The sequence below is a fragment of the Suillus clintonianus genome (assembly GCF_016758775.1).
Source record: "Suillus clintonianus strain FC179 chromosome Unknown DEU56scaffold_13, whole genome shotgun sequence".
In the NCBI taxonomy this organism is placed as follows: domain Eukaryota; kingdom Fungi; phylum Basidiomycota; class Agaricomycetes; order Boletales; family Suillaceae; genus Suillus; species Suillus clintonianus.
Window position 1 is genome coordinate 160,916 of NW_024539237.1, and position 18,839 is coordinate 179,754.

General features: G+C 43.1%; 3 protein-coding genes across 3 annotated transcripts; all 3 read left to right on the top strand.

The window, feature by feature from the left end:
- Positions 1–614: 614 nt before the first annotated feature.
- DEU56DRAFT_909318 (uncharacterized protein) lies at positions 615–1,276 on the top strand (the record flags this gene model as incomplete). The annotated part of the gene is made up of 4 exons (XM_041357095.1): positions 615–719; positions 769–834; positions 883–1,062; positions 1,115–1,276. The coding sequence occupies 4 exons, from the start codon at positions 615–617 to the stop codon at positions 1,274–1,276; spliced, it is 513 nt and encodes a 170-aa protein (XP_041211936.1).
- A 4,167-nt stretch (positions 1,277–5,443) lies between these two features.
- DEU56DRAFT_753231 (uncharacterized protein) lies at positions 5,444–7,524 on the top strand (the record flags this gene model as incomplete). Its single annotated transcript, XM_041349699.1, has 10 exons — positions 5,444–5,454; positions 5,512–5,608; positions 5,669–6,002; positions 6,091–6,212; positions 6,349–6,364; positions 6,434–6,472; positions 6,609–6,625; positions 6,976–7,131; positions 7,324–7,382; positions 7,422–7,524. 10 exons carry the CDS (start codon positions 5,444–5,446, stop codon positions 7,522–7,524), a joined length of 954 nt encoding a protein of 317 aa, XP_041211937.1.
- Positions 7,525–8,840: 1,316 nt separating this feature from the next.
- On the top strand, positions 8,841–12,945 carry DEU56DRAFT_753232 (uncharacterized protein; the record flags this gene model as incomplete). The annotated part of the gene is made up of 16 exons (XM_041349700.1): positions 8,841–9,381; positions 9,447–9,883; positions 10,041–10,134; positions 10,166–10,237; positions 10,374–10,451; positions 10,478–10,539; positions 10,568–10,655; positions 10,940–11,100; positions 11,396–11,523; positions 11,610–11,725; positions 11,788–11,812; positions 11,921–11,942; positions 11,993–12,130; positions 12,580–12,660; positions 12,690–12,870; positions 12,896–12,945. 16 exons carry the CDS (start codon positions 8,841–8,843, stop codon positions 12,943–12,945), a joined length of 2,274 nt encoding a protein of 757 aa, XP_041211938.1.
- Between the last annotated feature and the right edge of the window lie 5,894 nt (positions 12,946–18,839).

An 18,839-nucleotide genomic window follows, 5' to 3' on the forward strand; every position in this document is an offset into this window, starting at 1 on the left:
ATAATATGATTGGGCTGTTTTTCAAATATCAAATATCAAATATTTGCCACAGGTGTTGAGCAAAGTTGAACAAGAGATGTATCAAGTGAAAAGTCCTTACAGACCTAATATATTCATATAACACGACATAGTGATGCCCATGAATTCAAAACAGATCACAAATTGATGTCCCACTGGGTTGGGGCCCAAAAATGTGCAAAGCTGATCTTTGCCAGAACTGATGCGCATGATTTAGCACTAATTTCTGATTGCGAGAATATCTATGTAATGTGTACCTCGTGATGTACATTGACCCTCCCCTCCTCCTACATTTCCAGGCCTTACTTCCATACCATAGTCATGGCCCATGGCACAAGCGGTAGTGCTTTGCGTGTGGCAATATTTTTGATTATGTAGCGGCCACACAACAATACATAATGAGTAACATGTTCAGTCAGATGTTAGGTGCATAAGCATCCATTGTCCATAGTCAAAACATCCACAGTACTTAGTACACTTACTATTTAATCTCGCTCTATCGCTACTCTTCACCATTTAAAATGCCCATCTCCTAGCCTTCAGAGATCTACTATATTCAACAGCTCACTTAGATTTCTTGACCGCAATCATTCATGATGTCTGAAAACACACTCAAACACCCTGCAGATTACAGCCCTGGCTCTTTTCAGGATGACAAGCATCAGAGGATTGATATGCAGGAAGGTACAAATTCTTGCATGGTGCGTTTAGATCACTGTGCATTTGCACATCAGTTGACATTGTATTTAGGATTCAGGAGTCTCCGCTTGTATGCATTGCATGTATGATGAACAGGGCAATGCGTGTTTTCACATGGTACATCGAGGTCATGCACCATTACACATCAGTTGACATTGAATGTAGGACAAATATGCATACGCCTGTTCCTATGTGCGCTGCCATGACACTTCGTCAGATATCAGCTCAATTGATAGCAAGACCAAGTGTTTAATCAACCAATTGAATGAGACAATTGAGTGGCTGCAGCAGGAGCTGTGTCTCGCTGACCAGACACGTCACGACACCAAAGTTGAACACAATCAGGTGCTCGAATGTAGCTACAAGGTCATCAATGAGCTCTGAGACGGCAGTCCAGCAGGCCAAACTGGACCAGAACGACATATATATAACATACTTTGAGGTGCAGTTAGAGTATGAGAAGAAGGGCATCATTGAGTACAAGCACTTGGTGGATCGGGAGGCCTCGGAGAAGCAGTGTTTGATTTTTGCCCTTGATGAGCTGGAGCGGGGAGCATAGCTATCTTAACCTCAGCGAATGAATTACCTATAGACCCCCATAGCTCTAATGTAGTGCAATGGATGATATATCAATTGTCAAGTTTACATGAAGCTCTTCTCCGACTTTGAATCATATTTATTACATATCCAAGGTAAAAATGTCCACACACACATTAGATATTTGAAGATTAGTTCGAAGTATTGTCTTCATTTTTTATACAATATTCAAAGCAAAATCTCTGCAACTTCGACAACCCTGATGGTGACACAAAAATTGTATCACATTGTCCCACCACGCCGTCTAGGGTACGAGCGAAAACCTGATTTTTATCAACCGTGCTAATAACAATAACAACCTGTTAATAACTTGTTAATAACTTGTTAATAATGGTTAATAACATGGGTGCTACTCAGGAGGGGTTAATAAAGTGCTAATAAGTCAAGTGACCCCTGCGAGGTTCCAGCCTTCATGCCTTCCCGTTGATTGAAGTCCTGGCACTGTGCAAATCATGCAAAGAAGACAGCGAGAACAAGTTGAAGGTATTGCAATGTCATATTTCCAAGTTTCTCTTCCACTCGCCTGTCAGATGAACACTAGCTGACTGCTACCTTGCTGCCCTATGTTTGGATTCTTGTAGGTCGCAGTTATACTTATCTTCATGATGCTAATGTTGATCTATGGGACAGACAATGTGCGCAGCGTGATCCTCCATAATCTGCTCTCTCTCAAAATAAAGCTCTCTCAAATTTCTGAGTCACCACTATTTATATCCAAGAGCTTTTAGCCATGAAAAAGGGCCAAAGTATATGACTCCTGAGATGTCTCCTAACCATTTTTCCTTCTTCATGATTTCTTCTAATTCTCTTGGACAGCCCTCACTTCTTTCTGTCTACTGCCAACAGCTTGACAAATAATCCAAGAAAGTCACTCAGGTGGAGGCTGTGCCCACTGCACTAGTACAAGCCGGACATATAATAAATGACAATCTCCCCTGAAATATTTCAAGCCATATGTGCAGCATCTGTCTCAGAACCTGTCCATCATGCACCAGCCTCTGCCTTGCCTCCACCTGCTATATTGCTACCTCCTGCTGTTCTAGGTTCTCTTAACTCTTTGCTCTCATTGACACAACTTGCTTCCCTTGGACTGAGGATGAACCTTACAGACTTTTGCTCTGCTTATGAACTTTCACAAATAATTCAGACAAAACTTTCAGATCATGGTTTCATATTGTCATGTTCCCTTTGTTATGTCATTGTTAATGATTTTCAAAAGGTGGGCTTACTTTGTAGAGAACTTTCTGAACTCAAGGATGCAGTTACCTGCTGGTGTGTGATATGAGTTATATTTTTTATTGTCACTCTCACTCTGCATGTTCTATTATAGGGTCCATGATTATACTGATCTGGTGAAGTGTGGCAATGACAGACTCATGTGACGAACCAGCAGGTAAATAAAGAGGTTCATCAGATAGACCAGAGGATAAATCAGGAGAATCACTAATATATTTATTCTTGCCTTTTCTCTTGTGCTTATTAGGGCAAGAGATATTGATTTCATTTTGGATGTGGGGAATAGGTTGATCGTCAATAGGGGGAGTAGTGTCAGGGGTGCTTGGGTTCTCAACTTTTCTCCTTGCTGATGTTTTATCAAATAGATCACAATTTTCCTGATGTTTACATTTGATACTTTGCAACCACTCAAGTCTACGACCATCTGCTGTTATATATATCTGATCTTGTCAATCTCTTCATCATGATTGCCCCACCCCTCTATATCTATGTTATACAGGTCCACTCCAGTCGAACTCAAGCATAACTCCACCCACACATCCATCTTTCCAATCTAACTATATTGTTTCATTATTCTATTAGGTTTGTTGTTTGCATCATTATATGTCACCATACTGATAGTCTTGCCAAATAGATTCACATCCTCATTGTCCTCTGAGTCAACTCTTGGTGCTATTCACTGTTCTCATCCTCAGTTTTACCCATCTCAAGCTCAACAATCTGATTTCGTTCCTCTAGATGAATCTTCAGGTAAGTAGTGCATTTAGACACGATTCTGGATGTGCAAGACTAGCAATTGATTGGAATCATGAGGTAAGTCGCACATCCAGATATGATCCTGGATGCGCAAGACAAACAATTAATTGATTAGAAGAACTGTCTCAAGATGAATCCACTGGCATGGATGTTGATGGAACTCTGAGCAGGATAGATTGCAACATATAAATCTTGATGCCATCCAGAACACCCCTCCTGATTTCGATTCTCCCCCCATGTCCCCTCCTGATGACGATATACAGCTCGAGACTGCATCCAATGTTGCAGAAGAGTTGGATCCTCGTGATCGCATGTGTCATGGTTATAAGTCCTCTCTCATCTCCTTGTTCTGTGCAGAACCTAACCCACTCTCAGTCTGTCCCAAGCATCAGCCCCCACCTTGTGCAGCCCCTGTCTCTACTCATGCTTCCGCACCTCTAATACCATTGCTGTCTTCAGCTCTTCCTCACAGGTCCAAGCAATTATCATCATCTGGTGGTGGAAGTCTTGGTGCCTCTGCATCTGTCAGGGCTTCCAGTGCACCATCCAATGCTTTGTTTGTTTCCAAATGTTCTTGACAGGACACCAGTACGTGTCCTGTCTTTCATGCGGTTTTTGTTTCGTATATAACATGTTTTGCTTTCTTAGTGTTGATGTCTCCTGACAACAACAAGAAAGCGAAACACTCTGGAGCCCAAAGTTCATCTTCAGAAGTCATTGTCATGTTGCTGTGACTATGCTCCCTGTTTGTGCTCCTTCCTCAATGATGAATAAAGATGTGTCCATTATCGTATTCCTAGCTGGTCGGCCTCTGGTGCAAACTAATTCCACAAATCAGCTCTCGCCCTCCTTTGATATTTTTTGCTTCCATCTCCGTATGTATAAGTGCTTGGTGGTTTTGACTTTGTGTTGCGAACCAAGCTTTAAACTTCAAACTCTAAACTCCTCTGGCCCTTGTCGTTTCTGGTTTTCGTGTTCTGAACATTTGCTGAGGTGAGTCATTGTAGGTACAACGAACAGACTTGGTGGAATCTGCTCAGATGTGAGGGCGATATGTTCGGCCTCTAGGGGAAGCTGAGTCAGGCAGAAGTCGGGCGACTAAGTGTGCTCGAAGCGTGGGAACGCGTGGGGTAAGCAGAGGGTGCGGGAAATGCACAGTATGCGCGCGAAGTGCGGGAACGCAGCACTTGTAGAGCGCAAATGCTGGGAGAGGTCTTGGATCGTGCGAGAAGCGAGGAATGGATATCAAGTGGATGTATAGGCTGATAAGGGAAGGAGAGTATGACTCCTAGCTATAGATAGGTGCGCTCTAAGGCATAGTACAAATCTCTCATGAGTAACTAAGTGTGGAACCTTCTGTCAGAAAGCCCAGTAGATATAGAGGATAGCTAGCGAAGAGCGACTGAAAAGTGTCCTAAAGCGGCCGAAGAATGTCACAGATGTATGTAAGGTGACAGCAGCTGTCAGAAACCCAATATATGTATGTAATACGCACCTATGGACTGAATAGACAATGGATGGATGGACCTGATGAAAGCCGATGAAAGCACGGGAAAGTGCGGGAGTCACCACATAGTCAGCGCAGAGTGCAGGAGAGTTGCGCCTACCTGTGGATAGGGATGAGATTGATGTAGAAATCAGGGGATACGAGCCTGTAGAGATATCACTCTCTACATCGTTCTTCATCTATTTTGTGCTGATGGCCATGTCTTGTCAGTACTATCCTCATACCTCTGCCCTCTTGACAGCAACATCCTTGCTCAAAGCGCTTTTGAAAATATTAGTCAGGATCCATATCTTCAATCATCAACCCTCAAAGGTGTGTTGTGACCACTGGCACATTTTTTAATTTGCATCTGATATGGACCTTCAAAGGTGAAATTGGGACTGCTAGCATATTTTTTAATGTGTCTCCGTCGACCCTGGTCAAGGTTTTTGCTATGAAAGATCCTAACCAATGCCTTTGATCAAGGTCCTTCAAAGTTTAACCTCAAATGCTGGTATTGGTTTTTAAATTTCTGTCTGTCAGCTCTGACCCCTCACCACAGCTTAAATACCTGCTCGATTTGCAGGCAATTCTGCACTCATCTTGTTGAGCTCTCCATCTGCTATCATTCATCCTTGTCCATGTCCTCACATGGCTGATTTGTGCGTCATCACTGTTTCCCTCTTCTGCATTCCTTGTTCTGACTTTGTCTTCATTAGATCTCATAATAATATTCATCCTGATCCTAAGGATGATGTTGTTGCTGTCGATGCGACAAGCCCATTCAGCCTTGATGATGTGCCTGTCTCCCAGGAGGTAGACAATGATGAGGCTGTCTCTTAAGATGCAGTCTTGGATGGTCTGTTTTTGCATCAGGAAGGTGCCCAGGGTGATGGTCCGACATGGGAGCAGACTCCTGTTACCAACATCACCCTGTCGGCTCTGGAGAGAATTTTTTGTATCAAGGACCGCTCCTCCGCCATCAGGCTGCCCAACCATCACATCAATATTGTTCTTGACTCTGATCTCAAGCTGTGGTCCAACAACACCAAGCTCTTGTGGAAAGGCTCAAAGCATTTTCTGGATTTCATCCTTGTAGTGTTGGACCCCATCAGTCTCCATGCCTTCCTCCTTAAGACCATCACTGACCACAACTTCACATTGACCCTGAATCTGCGCCTCCAATCTCGACAATTCAGTCTCAAGTTCGGTAAGCTCAGATTCGACCCCACAGCTTCTATGATGGCCACAGCCTATGGCCAGTCCACTGAATTGTGGCTGGGCTTTTGTCCTGTCAGCAACATCAAAGACATCACTCTTGCCAACGAGAGCCCACTACAACAACAACAACAACTATGTCATGCTACTGGATGCCATACCACCTGCCATCATTGCGTCTGCATGTCAATTCTACAACAAGGTCTCGCATCACATTTGACCTTCTGCCGACCTCCATGAAGTCTAGCAGGGACACATCATATCTACGTTGTCTGGTGCTTATACACAAGGCACTAGAAAGCACATTCACAATGTAACAATACATACCTGTCATGCAGGACTCCCTCACCAAAGGTATAACAACAAAATCAAGGTCAACAATGTTCCCGCAACCTGTGTCTCGAAAACATTTACATTTTGCAGCTAGACTCCATGGACCGCACAAAACGAAATGGAACATAAGTATTTTTCAAGGGGACACCGGTCATATGTACTGATCTGATCTTTATTCCTAGATCTATTTATTTTGATGTCATCTTACCTCTCGCCCATGCATGGTCTCATCCACATGTTTGTGATGCTTTGAGGCCTCATCTAGCTGTATTCATGCCTGAAGTAAGTGCATCTTGTTGTTCTTGTCTGTCTTGCCTCACACGTCAAGAATCATATCTAGATGTGCTGATTTTGTGTTGTATGTGTTGCCCCGCACATCTAGAATTGTACCTAGATGCACTGTGTTTGTGTTGTGTGTGTTGCCTTGTGCATCTAAAATCATATCTAGATGTGCATTTTATTTATTTATTGTGCTCCCTTAACTTGCATTATGCCCCGCATCCTTTGATTATTCTGCTTGTCTGTCTTGCCTCATGCATCTAGAATCATATTTAGTTGCACAGATTTGTCTCTCACTGCTGCTGCTTCCTATGTCATACAGATGCTGATTGACTGCTCAGACTTTTCTGCAGGTTTACCAATGGATGATGTTTGGCATCACCTCCCTTCTCAAATGTATATGGGAACATCAACTTCCACTCCTTAAGTTGGACAAGAAACCTTTGCCTCAAATGATTGAGATCTGTGCCATGTTGGAGCGCGCATTGGTGTATGCCTATATAGGCAATGTAAGAGTCTTCTCTTTGAGCTTAATGAGGCCTTTCTGGCTCTTCAGAAGTTTTCTTTAAGAAGACTGGCCTACCATGGCTCCCACTGTGCATCTTGTGGCGACAACCACCATACCTGTCTCCATCAATTATGCTGTTTGGCCCATCGTCTCTTGTTCAAATCTTCCTGCAATTGCTTTCAAATGTTCTCAGATTTTGACCTATGGCCTGCAGCATTTTGAGATGTGTTTTCTCACTTCTCCTGGGTCTAGGTGCATGCTCATACCTGCTCTTCATCTTAAGTCTTATAGAGCTAAATTCCACATTCAGCTCTCCATCTACAACCCGACACCTGGTGTTTTCATGCAGTACGACCAGAATATTTGGCACACCACCATCATCACTAGAGTTTAAAAGTCCAGTCTGGTCCGGTCTTTTGGCCTAATTTGGACACAACCGGACCCGGACCAGTTGCCTGATTCCCACAATATCAGGCAACCTTGGACTGGACCTCAAAAGACCGATATTTTCAGTCTTTTGCGGTCCTGCAACCGGTTTTAGACCGGTTCCGGTCGCAACCAGTCTAAAACTGGTCTAAGACCGGTTGTACTCCTTCCCACGGTCTAATTTTTGTAGTAAACGGTTAAGATCTGAGCAAGATATGAGCATTATAAAAAAGGGTTCCCAAACTCCGCCCTGCATGTGAGTCAAATATGAAATGTCATTACTATGCTTAAGTTTCTTGACGAAATATGTGCTGCTAGTCAAGGCAATTGTATAGCTAGTCTTAACTTTTCAATAAGGTAAGATATAAGATTGATATAAGCATGACAAAAAATCGTTATCAGGCTTGTCTTTGAAAAATAAAAGTTGTTATAAGGCTTAGGTGTTTTGACGAAATATGTGCTGCTAGTCAAGGCAACACTATAGCTAGTCTTATCTTGTCAATAGAGTAAGATATAAGCAATATATAAGCTTGGCAAAAAAATCGTTATCAGGCTTGTCTTTGAAAAATAAAAGCTGTTGTAAGGCTTAGGTGTCTCAATGGTAATTGTAGCCCTAGTCTAGGCAAGTCTATAGCTACTCATATATTGTCAAACACTCAAGTTTTGGGTACGTTATGAGCCAATCAGTGATTTTGACTGATTTTGACTTGCCGTTCTAACACGTCTGATCTTTGTGCTAGTCTTGGAGCATGATAATCATCAAGAGTTATCTAAATTCAATGTTCCATATCATTTTTGAGGTCTACGAACACACTGGTAAAGGTTTTTAAGCTTGGAAATCAATCCCTGGTTCAGTGCCAACAAGCCTAAAAACACGCCCCACAGATTTATACGAGCCATTCTTAAAATGCTTGTAACTTTCCCAAATCTCAACCAATTTTGAAGATCAGACCACCGATAGAATCGCCTAAATGAGCACTACCCATATATAGGCAACTGGTCCTACAATGGACCGGTTGAGACTGGTTTTTTACTGGTCTTTCATTTTTTGCAAAGTTAGGCAACTGCAACTGGACTTTCCTGGATCTGAGGCAACTGGCAACTGAGGTCTGGTCTTTTTTGGTCCGGTTTTGGTCCGGTTGCAGTCTTTTTTTTTCGGTCCTGCAACCAGACTTTAAAACACTAATCATCACAGCTATTGCATTTTGATCCTTGATCACAGGCATCAAGGTGCTCGTCTCCATTGGGGTCGCCAAGCTCTGTGCTGAGCTTGACAACCAGGACATGCACTCATCCACCCTGGAAGCGAAGAGTTGCTGTCACAATCTCAAGAAATGGATGGCTTGTCAACATCCTCTCAGTTATTACTACAAAGCCTTCAAATATCTTTTGCATTCCATCATTGGTGATCCCACTGAGCATAGGCTGAGCTTGCCTAATCCCACCAAAGAAAAACTGTCCATACACGATTTCACAAAGCTTCTTGTCAACACGTCACAGAACACGAGCCCAGTTGCAGTTGCAGCCACACTTCTCTCCACTGTGTCTGTGCCGACAGTGTTTCAGGTGGCTCTTCGCTACATGTACAAGTTCGTTCCTTGTGATTCAAATGAGGTGGCCAACATGCTTTTGCAAAATGCCTTGATCATTGCGGCCAATCATCTCCACATCAATAACATTCCCTGGCATCTCCCAGGAGGTCACGGCTGTCAGTATTGCAAACCACATTTTGAATCATGGATCAACCTTGGAAAAGCTTCTCAATCACTGCCAGAAACACAATTTGGGTCCCAAACCATTGATGCTGCCACAGAAGCCTCACAATGTGCATAAGCCAATGATTCTATGCTGCTTGGTCTGCATGTTCCATCTCTCTCCAATCATTACCAGACTTCCTGTCTTGTGCCATCCCTCCCGAAGAATTCTGCATGGACAACATCAGATTGGACAAGTCTGAGCCCAAGGATTCCATGGTCCAGCAGACTTATCAATGGGCTTTCGCCGAATTCAACATGGTGAAGCCTCTTCATCAGCTCGCATTGTTGGTGGGAATGTATGTCAGCAAATTGATCCCTGATCTCTTCTACGATACCGACAATTGTCCCGACCATGATGTGTATTCCACCATATTTGCTTTCACCAAGGTGGTGTGCAGGGTGCCTTGGATGGCAAACACCAGTCACAAAGGCTGCAAGACAGCCGCTCAATTTGTCATGATGGTTATGGTATATATCTTGGCCAGCTTCAATCGCAGCAGCCCTTTGCAGTGTCATTTCGACTGGGCCAAGTTGTTTCCAACACCATGGGACATGAAGCACAGTCACAAGGTCATAGGACCATTGCTTCTTATTCATCTAGGACTTGCAAGCGCTCACTCAGGTTGTATCTGGAAAGGCGGGCTCTTCAACATCAATTGATCTGTCCTGACGCACAACGAGGTGGCCAAGCTTCATCAGAAAATCATGATCACTCTGTCCGATGTAGGAACCATCCGTTTTGTGGCCTCATAATGGTCAATTATCCATCATTTGGTGCTCACCTGGTCAGATACCATTTCCATGGTCATCTACTCGCATCTGTCAGTATCTGTCCCATCCTGCACCTGGCAGATACACTTTCCATAGCAGATATCACCAGGATCTCTCAGGTTCCGTCCATCCATGTCCTGTCCATCCCCATTGGTGTGTCATTTATCTTCTTCTGTCATCCTGATCATCCTCAGTCCATATTACATATGTGTTCCCATACATGAGGCCGCTTGTCATTATTTACATACTACTCCACTGTGGACTCGCCTGTACTTCCTGTTATGCTTAGGATGTTCTGAGTTCTTATGGATCATGTTAAATAGTCGCTGTGGGTACAACGAACAGACTTGGAGGAATCTGCTCAGATGTGAGGGCAATATGTTCGGCCTCTAGGGGAAACTGAGTCAGGCAGAAGTCGGGCAACTAAGTGCACTCGAAGCGCGGGAATGTGCGAGGTAAGCGGAGGGTGTGGGAAATGTGCAGTATGCGCGGGAAAGCGGCGCTGGTAGAGCGCAAATGCTTGGAGAGGTCTTGGATCATGCGAGGAGCGAGGAATGGATATCAAGTGGATGTATAGACTGATAAGGGAAGGAGAGTATGACTCCTAGCTATAGATAGGTGCGCTCTAAGGCATAGTACGAATCTCTAATGAGTAATTAAGTGTGGAACCTGCTGTCAGAAAGCCAAGTAGTTATAGAGGATAGCTAGCGAAGAGCGAGCAAAAAGTGTCCTAAAGTGGCCGAAGAGCGCGGAAGCACAAGAACGCGGCCAAAGAATGTCACAGATGTATGTAAGGTGACAGCAGCTGTCAGAAAACCAATATATGTATGTAATACGCACCTATGGACCAAATAGACAATGGATGGATGGACCTGATGAAAGCTGATGAAAATGTGGGAAAGCGCACGCTTAGCGTGAGCGCGGGAGTCACCACATGGTCAGCGCAAAGCGTGGGAGAGTTGTGCCTACCTGTGGATAGGGATGAGGTCGATGTAGAAATCAGGGGATACGAGCCTGTAGAGATATCACTCTCTACATCGCGCTGAATCTCTGGCAATACACTTCCTTCTACTCCTTTGGACTCAGTGTCTAAGTTCGAGTGATCTAAAGTCCCCTTAAGTCTTCCGCCTCACGGATCTCAGCACGGACCCTTGCATTCTCAGTCTTCCGTACTTTGTGTTCCTTAACCGTATTGCAGATTACTACTGGTAACTCGTTACATCAAGACCTCGACACCTTGACACCTCGACACCTTGACACCTTGACACCTCGAAACCTTGAAACCTTGTGGATCCATAGCTGTACCACTAGGCATCCACCCCAGAGTTATCTGTCCTCGCACCGGATCTCATCCACATTCAGACCACCCGTCCTGCATCCGTAGCGGATCGTATAGATCATAAGCCCACAGGCTTGATTCCTTCACTTTATCACGGAGAGTATCTTTCAGTAGCAATCCACTTGGGACGAGCAAACACACTCGCACTCATCCGGATCGGTAGTCTCTTTCTACGGACTACTCAAGATTACTTTCTCATACCGACCACAACTTTGGTCCACATAACATCGCTCAGATGCTGTTTGGTCCTGCTAAGGCTTGTGCTATAGGCATGTCTTCTCATACCTATGTCATCAACCCAGGTACACCTTGAATTAGACTTTCTATCAACCATGATCCACTGATGTCTGCCATAACCACTCAGGCATAGCATTGTCGTCCCTTGGAAAGTGTGCATTGTCGTCAGCACATAATTGTGATGATGAGGTAGAGATAGAGATAGAGGAGATGCCGGCCCCATAAACTCCATCACAACCTGTTGTGATGCCACCACGCAGATGGAAGAATGATGATACCAATGTAAGTACAGTGTCATAAATGTAGACAGACAATACAACAGACTCACCCAGGCCAAGGAGTCACAAGGTCCAACTTCAGCACACTTCAATACCCGTCCAGTGCAGGCAGATGAGGCAAACAATGAGCTGGCTGCTCAAATCCAACACCTGGATGCAGCAATAGCAAAGACGAAAATCAGGATTGGGAAAGTAAATTTAATTCAGCTGGCTAATCTGTTGTGCCGAACATTCTGGCGCTGACCTCACAATTGATGCTTTACTTACTTTATGTTTATGTTGGCACTTTTACTGCTTACATAAGGGAATGAATCTTTGACCCAGTACCAGTATCTGTCTGAAGTCCAGTCTGAAGTCCACTGTCTTTTTTCTTGCTGTTTTTCTCTCAGTGAGCACTGAGCCTGGAGCAGAGACCTTTTAGGGTCAAACTAGCCTAGGCCAGCAAGACTTAACATATTCTCTACACCCTGTGGAGAAGTTGTTTGCACACTGTTAAAGTTTGGGATGTACAACGACCGGGCTGAAAAGAAAGTGAAGTCAACAAGATGATAAGCTTGTTTGAGCAACACGGGATGCAAGTTTTCAAGGAAACAAACACACTTTGCATCATCATTATACACTCGTGTCTCTCTCCCTATCAGACTTTGTCTGGAGACTGGAATAACCCAGAAACAATAGATGAAGTACACTTCAAGGACAAGAACCAATTGTACTTGTGTCAGGTCAACATCATGTTGCAGCATTAATGAAGCTGTACAACTCACAAGCATCAGAATGGGAGGCATACAAGAAGTGTATGAAACTTCTAGAGCAAGTGCGGACGGTCACAGATGGTAATGTCGACAAATACAAAGAGGTTCAAGAGCATCTGGAAAAAGTTATAGGTCAGATCAACAGTTTTAGCCAGTGGAGTGTTATTTTATATGACGAAGGTAAGTACATACCAATTATCATGAGTGCATCCAGATCCAACACTTGAGTCACAACCAGGTGTTACACATCTATAACGAAACCCACGAGGAGGTGTTGGTCTCGACCTTGAGGAATATGTTTGATGAATATGTTCATAGCAGGGAGAAAGCAGTGTTGAAAGTACTGGAATCAGAATTCCTGAAACCAGCATCCATCAAGAATTCAATATTAACATGTGAATTGAAAGATACTTGCCTCATGTTGACCCTCATGAATGATGTGTTGCCCATGGATGAGCACTATCGTAGGTGTCACAAGTTTACTTTGCGCTGGCTCCATCAGAATATTAGTGCTGTGATGGGTGTAAGTCATATATTTACTCTATTAAAACAGAAACAAAACTCACCTTTGAGGTCAACATAGATGTACATGATATACATGTCAAGTAGCATTAACATATTTCACTCAAACAGCCCAACTTTCATTATCCTATATACACTTGCCCGGCAGATGGTGGCCCCAGCTCTAATAAGTTGTTATTGGTTACAAACTGTTGTCACCTTTCAACTCAGAGTCTAGGAGAGTCAATGTTTGCAGTAATTATTAGGCAATGACATCATTTTGGAGCAGATGAAAGTGTATACATGCAAGATTTTTGACATGATCAAACTCTACATCAGCAGCAGCGAATGATGCCACATCAAGGCTGTGTGCGGCAATACTACAATTTCTGCAGTTATTGAACTCATCGGCAGTAAAGCTGGTGAGCGTCTTGGCAGCAGCTTTAAGTGGTTCCGACTTAGCAATGACATATGCTTCAGCTGTGCATATCCACTGGAGCCTTGGTACATCCTTTCTTTCAAGAATCCCTGCAATGGTAGACTAACAAAGAATCAGAAGAAATTTAATTATCTTCATTTTTTAGTGTGGTTGATTCATGATTTACAATTTATTTAGATCTGTGTCTGTATAGAACATGAATTTGTAGCTCTCAAAGGCACTCTCAATTTCAAAAACCTTTAACAGAACATTCATTCAAAAAATGACCTTCATACAGCTGTTCGTTGGATTTAATGCTGCCTTATCCTTTACAATATGATCATATAGTTAGAAGACATTTGAGAATGAAGTGAGGATAGTGGTACAGTAGAATGGGCCCATGAGCAGGGTAGAGGTATGAGCATCCTGAGGCCCTAATGATAACTGGATGATTGGTGACAGATTATATGAGGGCACTTCTGGTCAGGCTTGCCAGATGAAGTTGATGGACTTGCTATTTAATGCATCAAGAGCATAGCACAGAGAAGGGTAGGAAATCAGAATCACACAGTACATAAGAGACTTTAGCATATAGTATTCACAAGAATCACATAATATAGAGGAAAGATGGCAATATACTATCATGATAGATACTGGAACAGTGGTGAGAATGTCAACAGCACAGCTAGAAACACAAAACATAAAGACAACTAAAAACATGATGATAATTCACAACATCCAGCAAGTACACAAACCTTCAAGACCCACCTCTAAGTTGACAATATTTAATCTTAAGGTGCATCAATACTGCCTCCTTAGCATATACTTTCACTGATGACTTGTACCCCTTAGTCTCTGCCTCACAGAGACAGATCTGAATATTCTTTACCTCCTGCAAACATTGATGAACTGTGGTAGCATCCATGCACTCATCTATGCACTTAACATGGAGAAAACAATATTTGTTTTCCTATTGTGTGAGATTAAGCTTTGTCATATACCAGTCATTTTTGAGCTTGTTGCAGAATATACCTTGTTGAGCCTCTTATACTGAATACTCCCGATCTTGTTGTTGATGGTGTCAACTTGAGTCAATATATTAGATTGGGGCTTCTTCAAATGCCTTCCCTTTCCCTTGTCAGAGGCAGCAGATTGTGATACTAAAGTTATTGACATTATAACTGATTCCATTGATATGAATAGAGATTATAAATATAAGGGTCTGGGATCTAAATGGGGTCTGTGTTAAGACCGTGTTCAACGGGTCGGACTGGAGGGGCTTAGCTTCAGCTCGTGTGCTGCGCTCTTTACCCGAGTACATGCCCCTAATTTACGGGGGGCAGATATTGTCGGCCGAGGGGTACGGACGGGCTGGACGAAAGAGGGAAGACTACCCGAGACTTCATCTGGGTAGAAACTAACAAGGTATAGACTACCCGAGGGTAGAGGCAGAGGTATTTAGCCTTAGGGATATAATCCCGAGGCTCGGAGGATCGGACTAGGATAATAATCCTAAGAGCCGAGAGAACACGAGGATTGAACAGGGTCTAAGTTAATATTCGAACTGAGGAAATACTACGGGTTACAAAGGGTTTATATACTGTAGTATATCCGACAGTATCCGGCCGAAGCGCAGTCTTCGGATCAGAGGGCTATGTAGAAAATGTACTAACAGATATGAACTGCTGCGGACGATCGAGAATGGAGCCGGAGATTAAATGAAACAAGGGGGACAATTTAAATGAAAAGGAAATGAATAGACCAACAGACAGATCAGAATGAACCCAGATATTAACTGTCAGAAGGATCCAGGCATATAGGGGCATCAAGAAGCATATACAAATGGGGACATGGGGAAATGAATTCTAGAATGGACCCGAGAGAACGGACGGACCGGACTGGACGAGAAGCTTCAGGTACGGAATATGACAGTCTGAGTGACCTACCACTCGGGCATCTCATAGGGCCAGGTGCATTGAAAGCAGTGCAACTGTTGTACAGGGTTGTCTGTAATCAGATTCATGATTAGGGAGGCTATTGAGGTCTGTAATAGGACCATGCATATAGAGATCCTTGTCATCATTATCACCACCACTGTAGTCCATTCTTCTATCTTCATGATTAAAGGGAAGATGGTCTTGGTTTATATCATCAGGGACTGTAAAATCATATTTTCACAACATATATAAATAGTATATTGAGCCCAATGATGACAAAAAGATAGAGAAGAATTTGCAATTCAAAACCAATAACAAGTAATATAGGTTTATACAATGTTCTATAAGATTTCAATAGCTGTATTCTGATGAAGTGCCTTCTGGAGGTTAGATTCAGAAAAAGAATCAGTTATTAGAATATTATCTAAATCAAAGCTAACTACTTTTCTTTTGTCTCCATGACAGTCTTGACATAATAAGCTTTATTACATTGATATAAAGTGGTTGGGGCTATATATAGTATGCAGTAATATCAGTCAGACCAACAGAGTCACTCTTTTTAAGAGTATACTCATGTGTTTTGGTAGTGGAATGTGCTAGTTTAATACACAGAGAGGTCTGTATATAAGGTTTTTAAATTAATGGTAGCCCAATTATTTTCTAATATATCATGCACCTACAGCCGGTGACTTTTTGGACACTGTGGTTGGCGCATTATATCAACAACAGCTTCAGTACATACTAAAGAAATTTTATCTGACTAGTTATATCTCTATTTTCCAAGTAATTTCACTGCCTATAGTACAGGTCTTGTCTGTCTCCAATCAACAAGATGGTTAATACTTGCAACATATGTCAGCAGTAAGAGCTTGCAGGGCATAAAAGAAATTTCCATTCTACTTCTATCAGCCTCAAATGTTTGTGTGGGGTGACTCTATAACCCTCATATGAGGAGACAATGAACTCTTCAAATGCTCAGTGTTTATTATGGCAACTGATAATTACCAAAAGATGTACAATCACTGGTCCAGAATAAATAAAGAACATTGGATTCAGATGAACCACTATATTGAGCCTTGTAACTTGGCATTAGAAGTAAACACTGGAGAGGCATTTCAGCCTTTACCAGCTTCAGATAATTGCTTGCTCTTCTTTGCTTTTGATGCCATTTTGTCTCCCGGTTCCATACTATCCAAGTGCAAGTCCTGCATCATGGACAAATATCCTTGCTATCCTTATCTTACTTCCAATTCACTCTATACACCCCACTTCCTTGCTCTAATTTATGTTTGTGGTCTCATTCCTGTCCTTCTACTCCACAACAAGCACTACTTTGTCATTTTTCTCGACAACTATGCTAATATCCTCAATCTGCAACTCCTTATTTCTAAGGATTAAACTTTGGATGCTTGATGCCTTGTCTGGGTATGCTGGAAGAATTAGTTGAGACTTTGAGTGAAGATGTTTCAGTTAGACAATGAGGGTGAGTTTCTCAACACAAAATTTAGCAAAGAGCTTTAAGTCCTTGAACTTAAGGTCCTGGTCTATGACCATTCCCAGAAATTTGTATGATTGAGATGTGTGAATGGCGTGTCCCTGGATGATGATTGGAGGTCATGGGGCGGCCCTTGTTTTACGAGGGTTGTCTTCGCTGGGTACTTGTTGTTTCGACAGGCAAATGAGCGCTGTTTTGTCGAGCTCAAACTTGGTATTGTGTGTCCTACTCCACTCCAGCGCTCCTCCTTCCTTTTCCATCATATCCACCAGCTTCACGTGTGCTTCCTCGTATGATTTGCCTGTTGCTGCGAGGGCCACGTCATCAATAAAGCCAAGGCTGAGTTCGCCACTGCGAGGATTTGGGTTAGCGACTCGTAATACGTCAGAGTTGTAGAAAATAAATCCAAACAGGGATAGGGGGCAACCTTGATCTATGCCCCCTGTTACGTTGAACGAGGTCGACTGGTAGTCGTCGAATACCAGTACTGTCTTCTGGTTGTTGAGTCTTCTGTTGTACCATTCGGTATATTGTTGCGGGATTCCTGCCTTGCGTAGATTGTGTAGTAGTTTGTTGACTGCTACGCTTGGAAATGCTGCTTTGACGTCAAGAAACAGAAGGGAGGTGAACTTGTTTTTTGAGGCCCAGGTATCTGTTATGAACTTTGTCAAAAGATGCAGTGAGTCTGTCGTGGAGCACCCTGGGCATCCTCCAAAATGAGTGGTTGGGAGGAGTTTGTGCTGTTCCGTGATATATGTTAGATCATCTGTGACACAAGAAGACAAAATCTTAGCCATGGTATCTAATAGTGTTGTCGGTCTGTAGGCTTTTGGGACACTGTAGTCCGGGCGTCCCAGTTTGCATAGAACAATTGTTGTTGATTGCTTCCATTCCTCCAGATAAACTCCCAATGTGAATGTCGCTTGAAAGATTGGCACCATGAGTGGTACTAGCAAGTCGGCGCACTTCATAAATACTACATTGCTTATTCTGTTAATTCCCGGGGCCTTGAATGGGGAGAGGCATTTTTTGCTCTATATATCTGTTGGTCAGTTATCAGTGAGAATTCACAGACAGGGTTAGGATAGATGAAATTCAGATCAATGAAGTCATTGGCTGGGGGGGGAAGAATACTTTTTATAACAATTCACTTTTTCTTGCATTATCTTGCGTGTGTCCTGGGGCTGCTGTTGGGTCTTGAAGTGTTTTAATGCAGGTGTGTATCTGGTCTGCTGGGTTGCCTGCAGTGTATCTATGAGAAGACCATGTGTTCGAGAGCATAAGTGACTCCATCCACTTGTTCCAATGGTCCTCTTTCACTTTTTTGATGTTTTCTGAGAAGCAGTTCCTCGTGATTCTATATTCCTTGTGTATCAGGTCTCTTCTGCTTGCTTGCCTTGCGTGTGCCTTGCATTCTACCTTGTGGACCGCTTTGCATTCCTTGTCGAGCTCTTTCGACCACCAGTGTTTCGCATAGGGTGATTAGTGTTCTGCACGGGTAACCCGTGGGTATTTTCAGCTGTACCCCTACCCCTACCCACAAAAACCCGTACCCCTGGCCAGGGGTACGGGTTTTTTCACGGGTACAAAGTTTTTGCCAGGGGTACACCCCTACTCATACCCATGGCGGGTAACCCGCGGGTATTTGTAGTACATATTGTAGAGCTTGATCAGGCGATTAAAATGGTGGTCTGATCATGTCAAACGGTTAAGATTTGAGCAATATATGAGCATTACAAGATAGGATCTGTTACGACAAAAGTCGTGTTCGAACTGGGATAGTTCAATGAAGAGGACG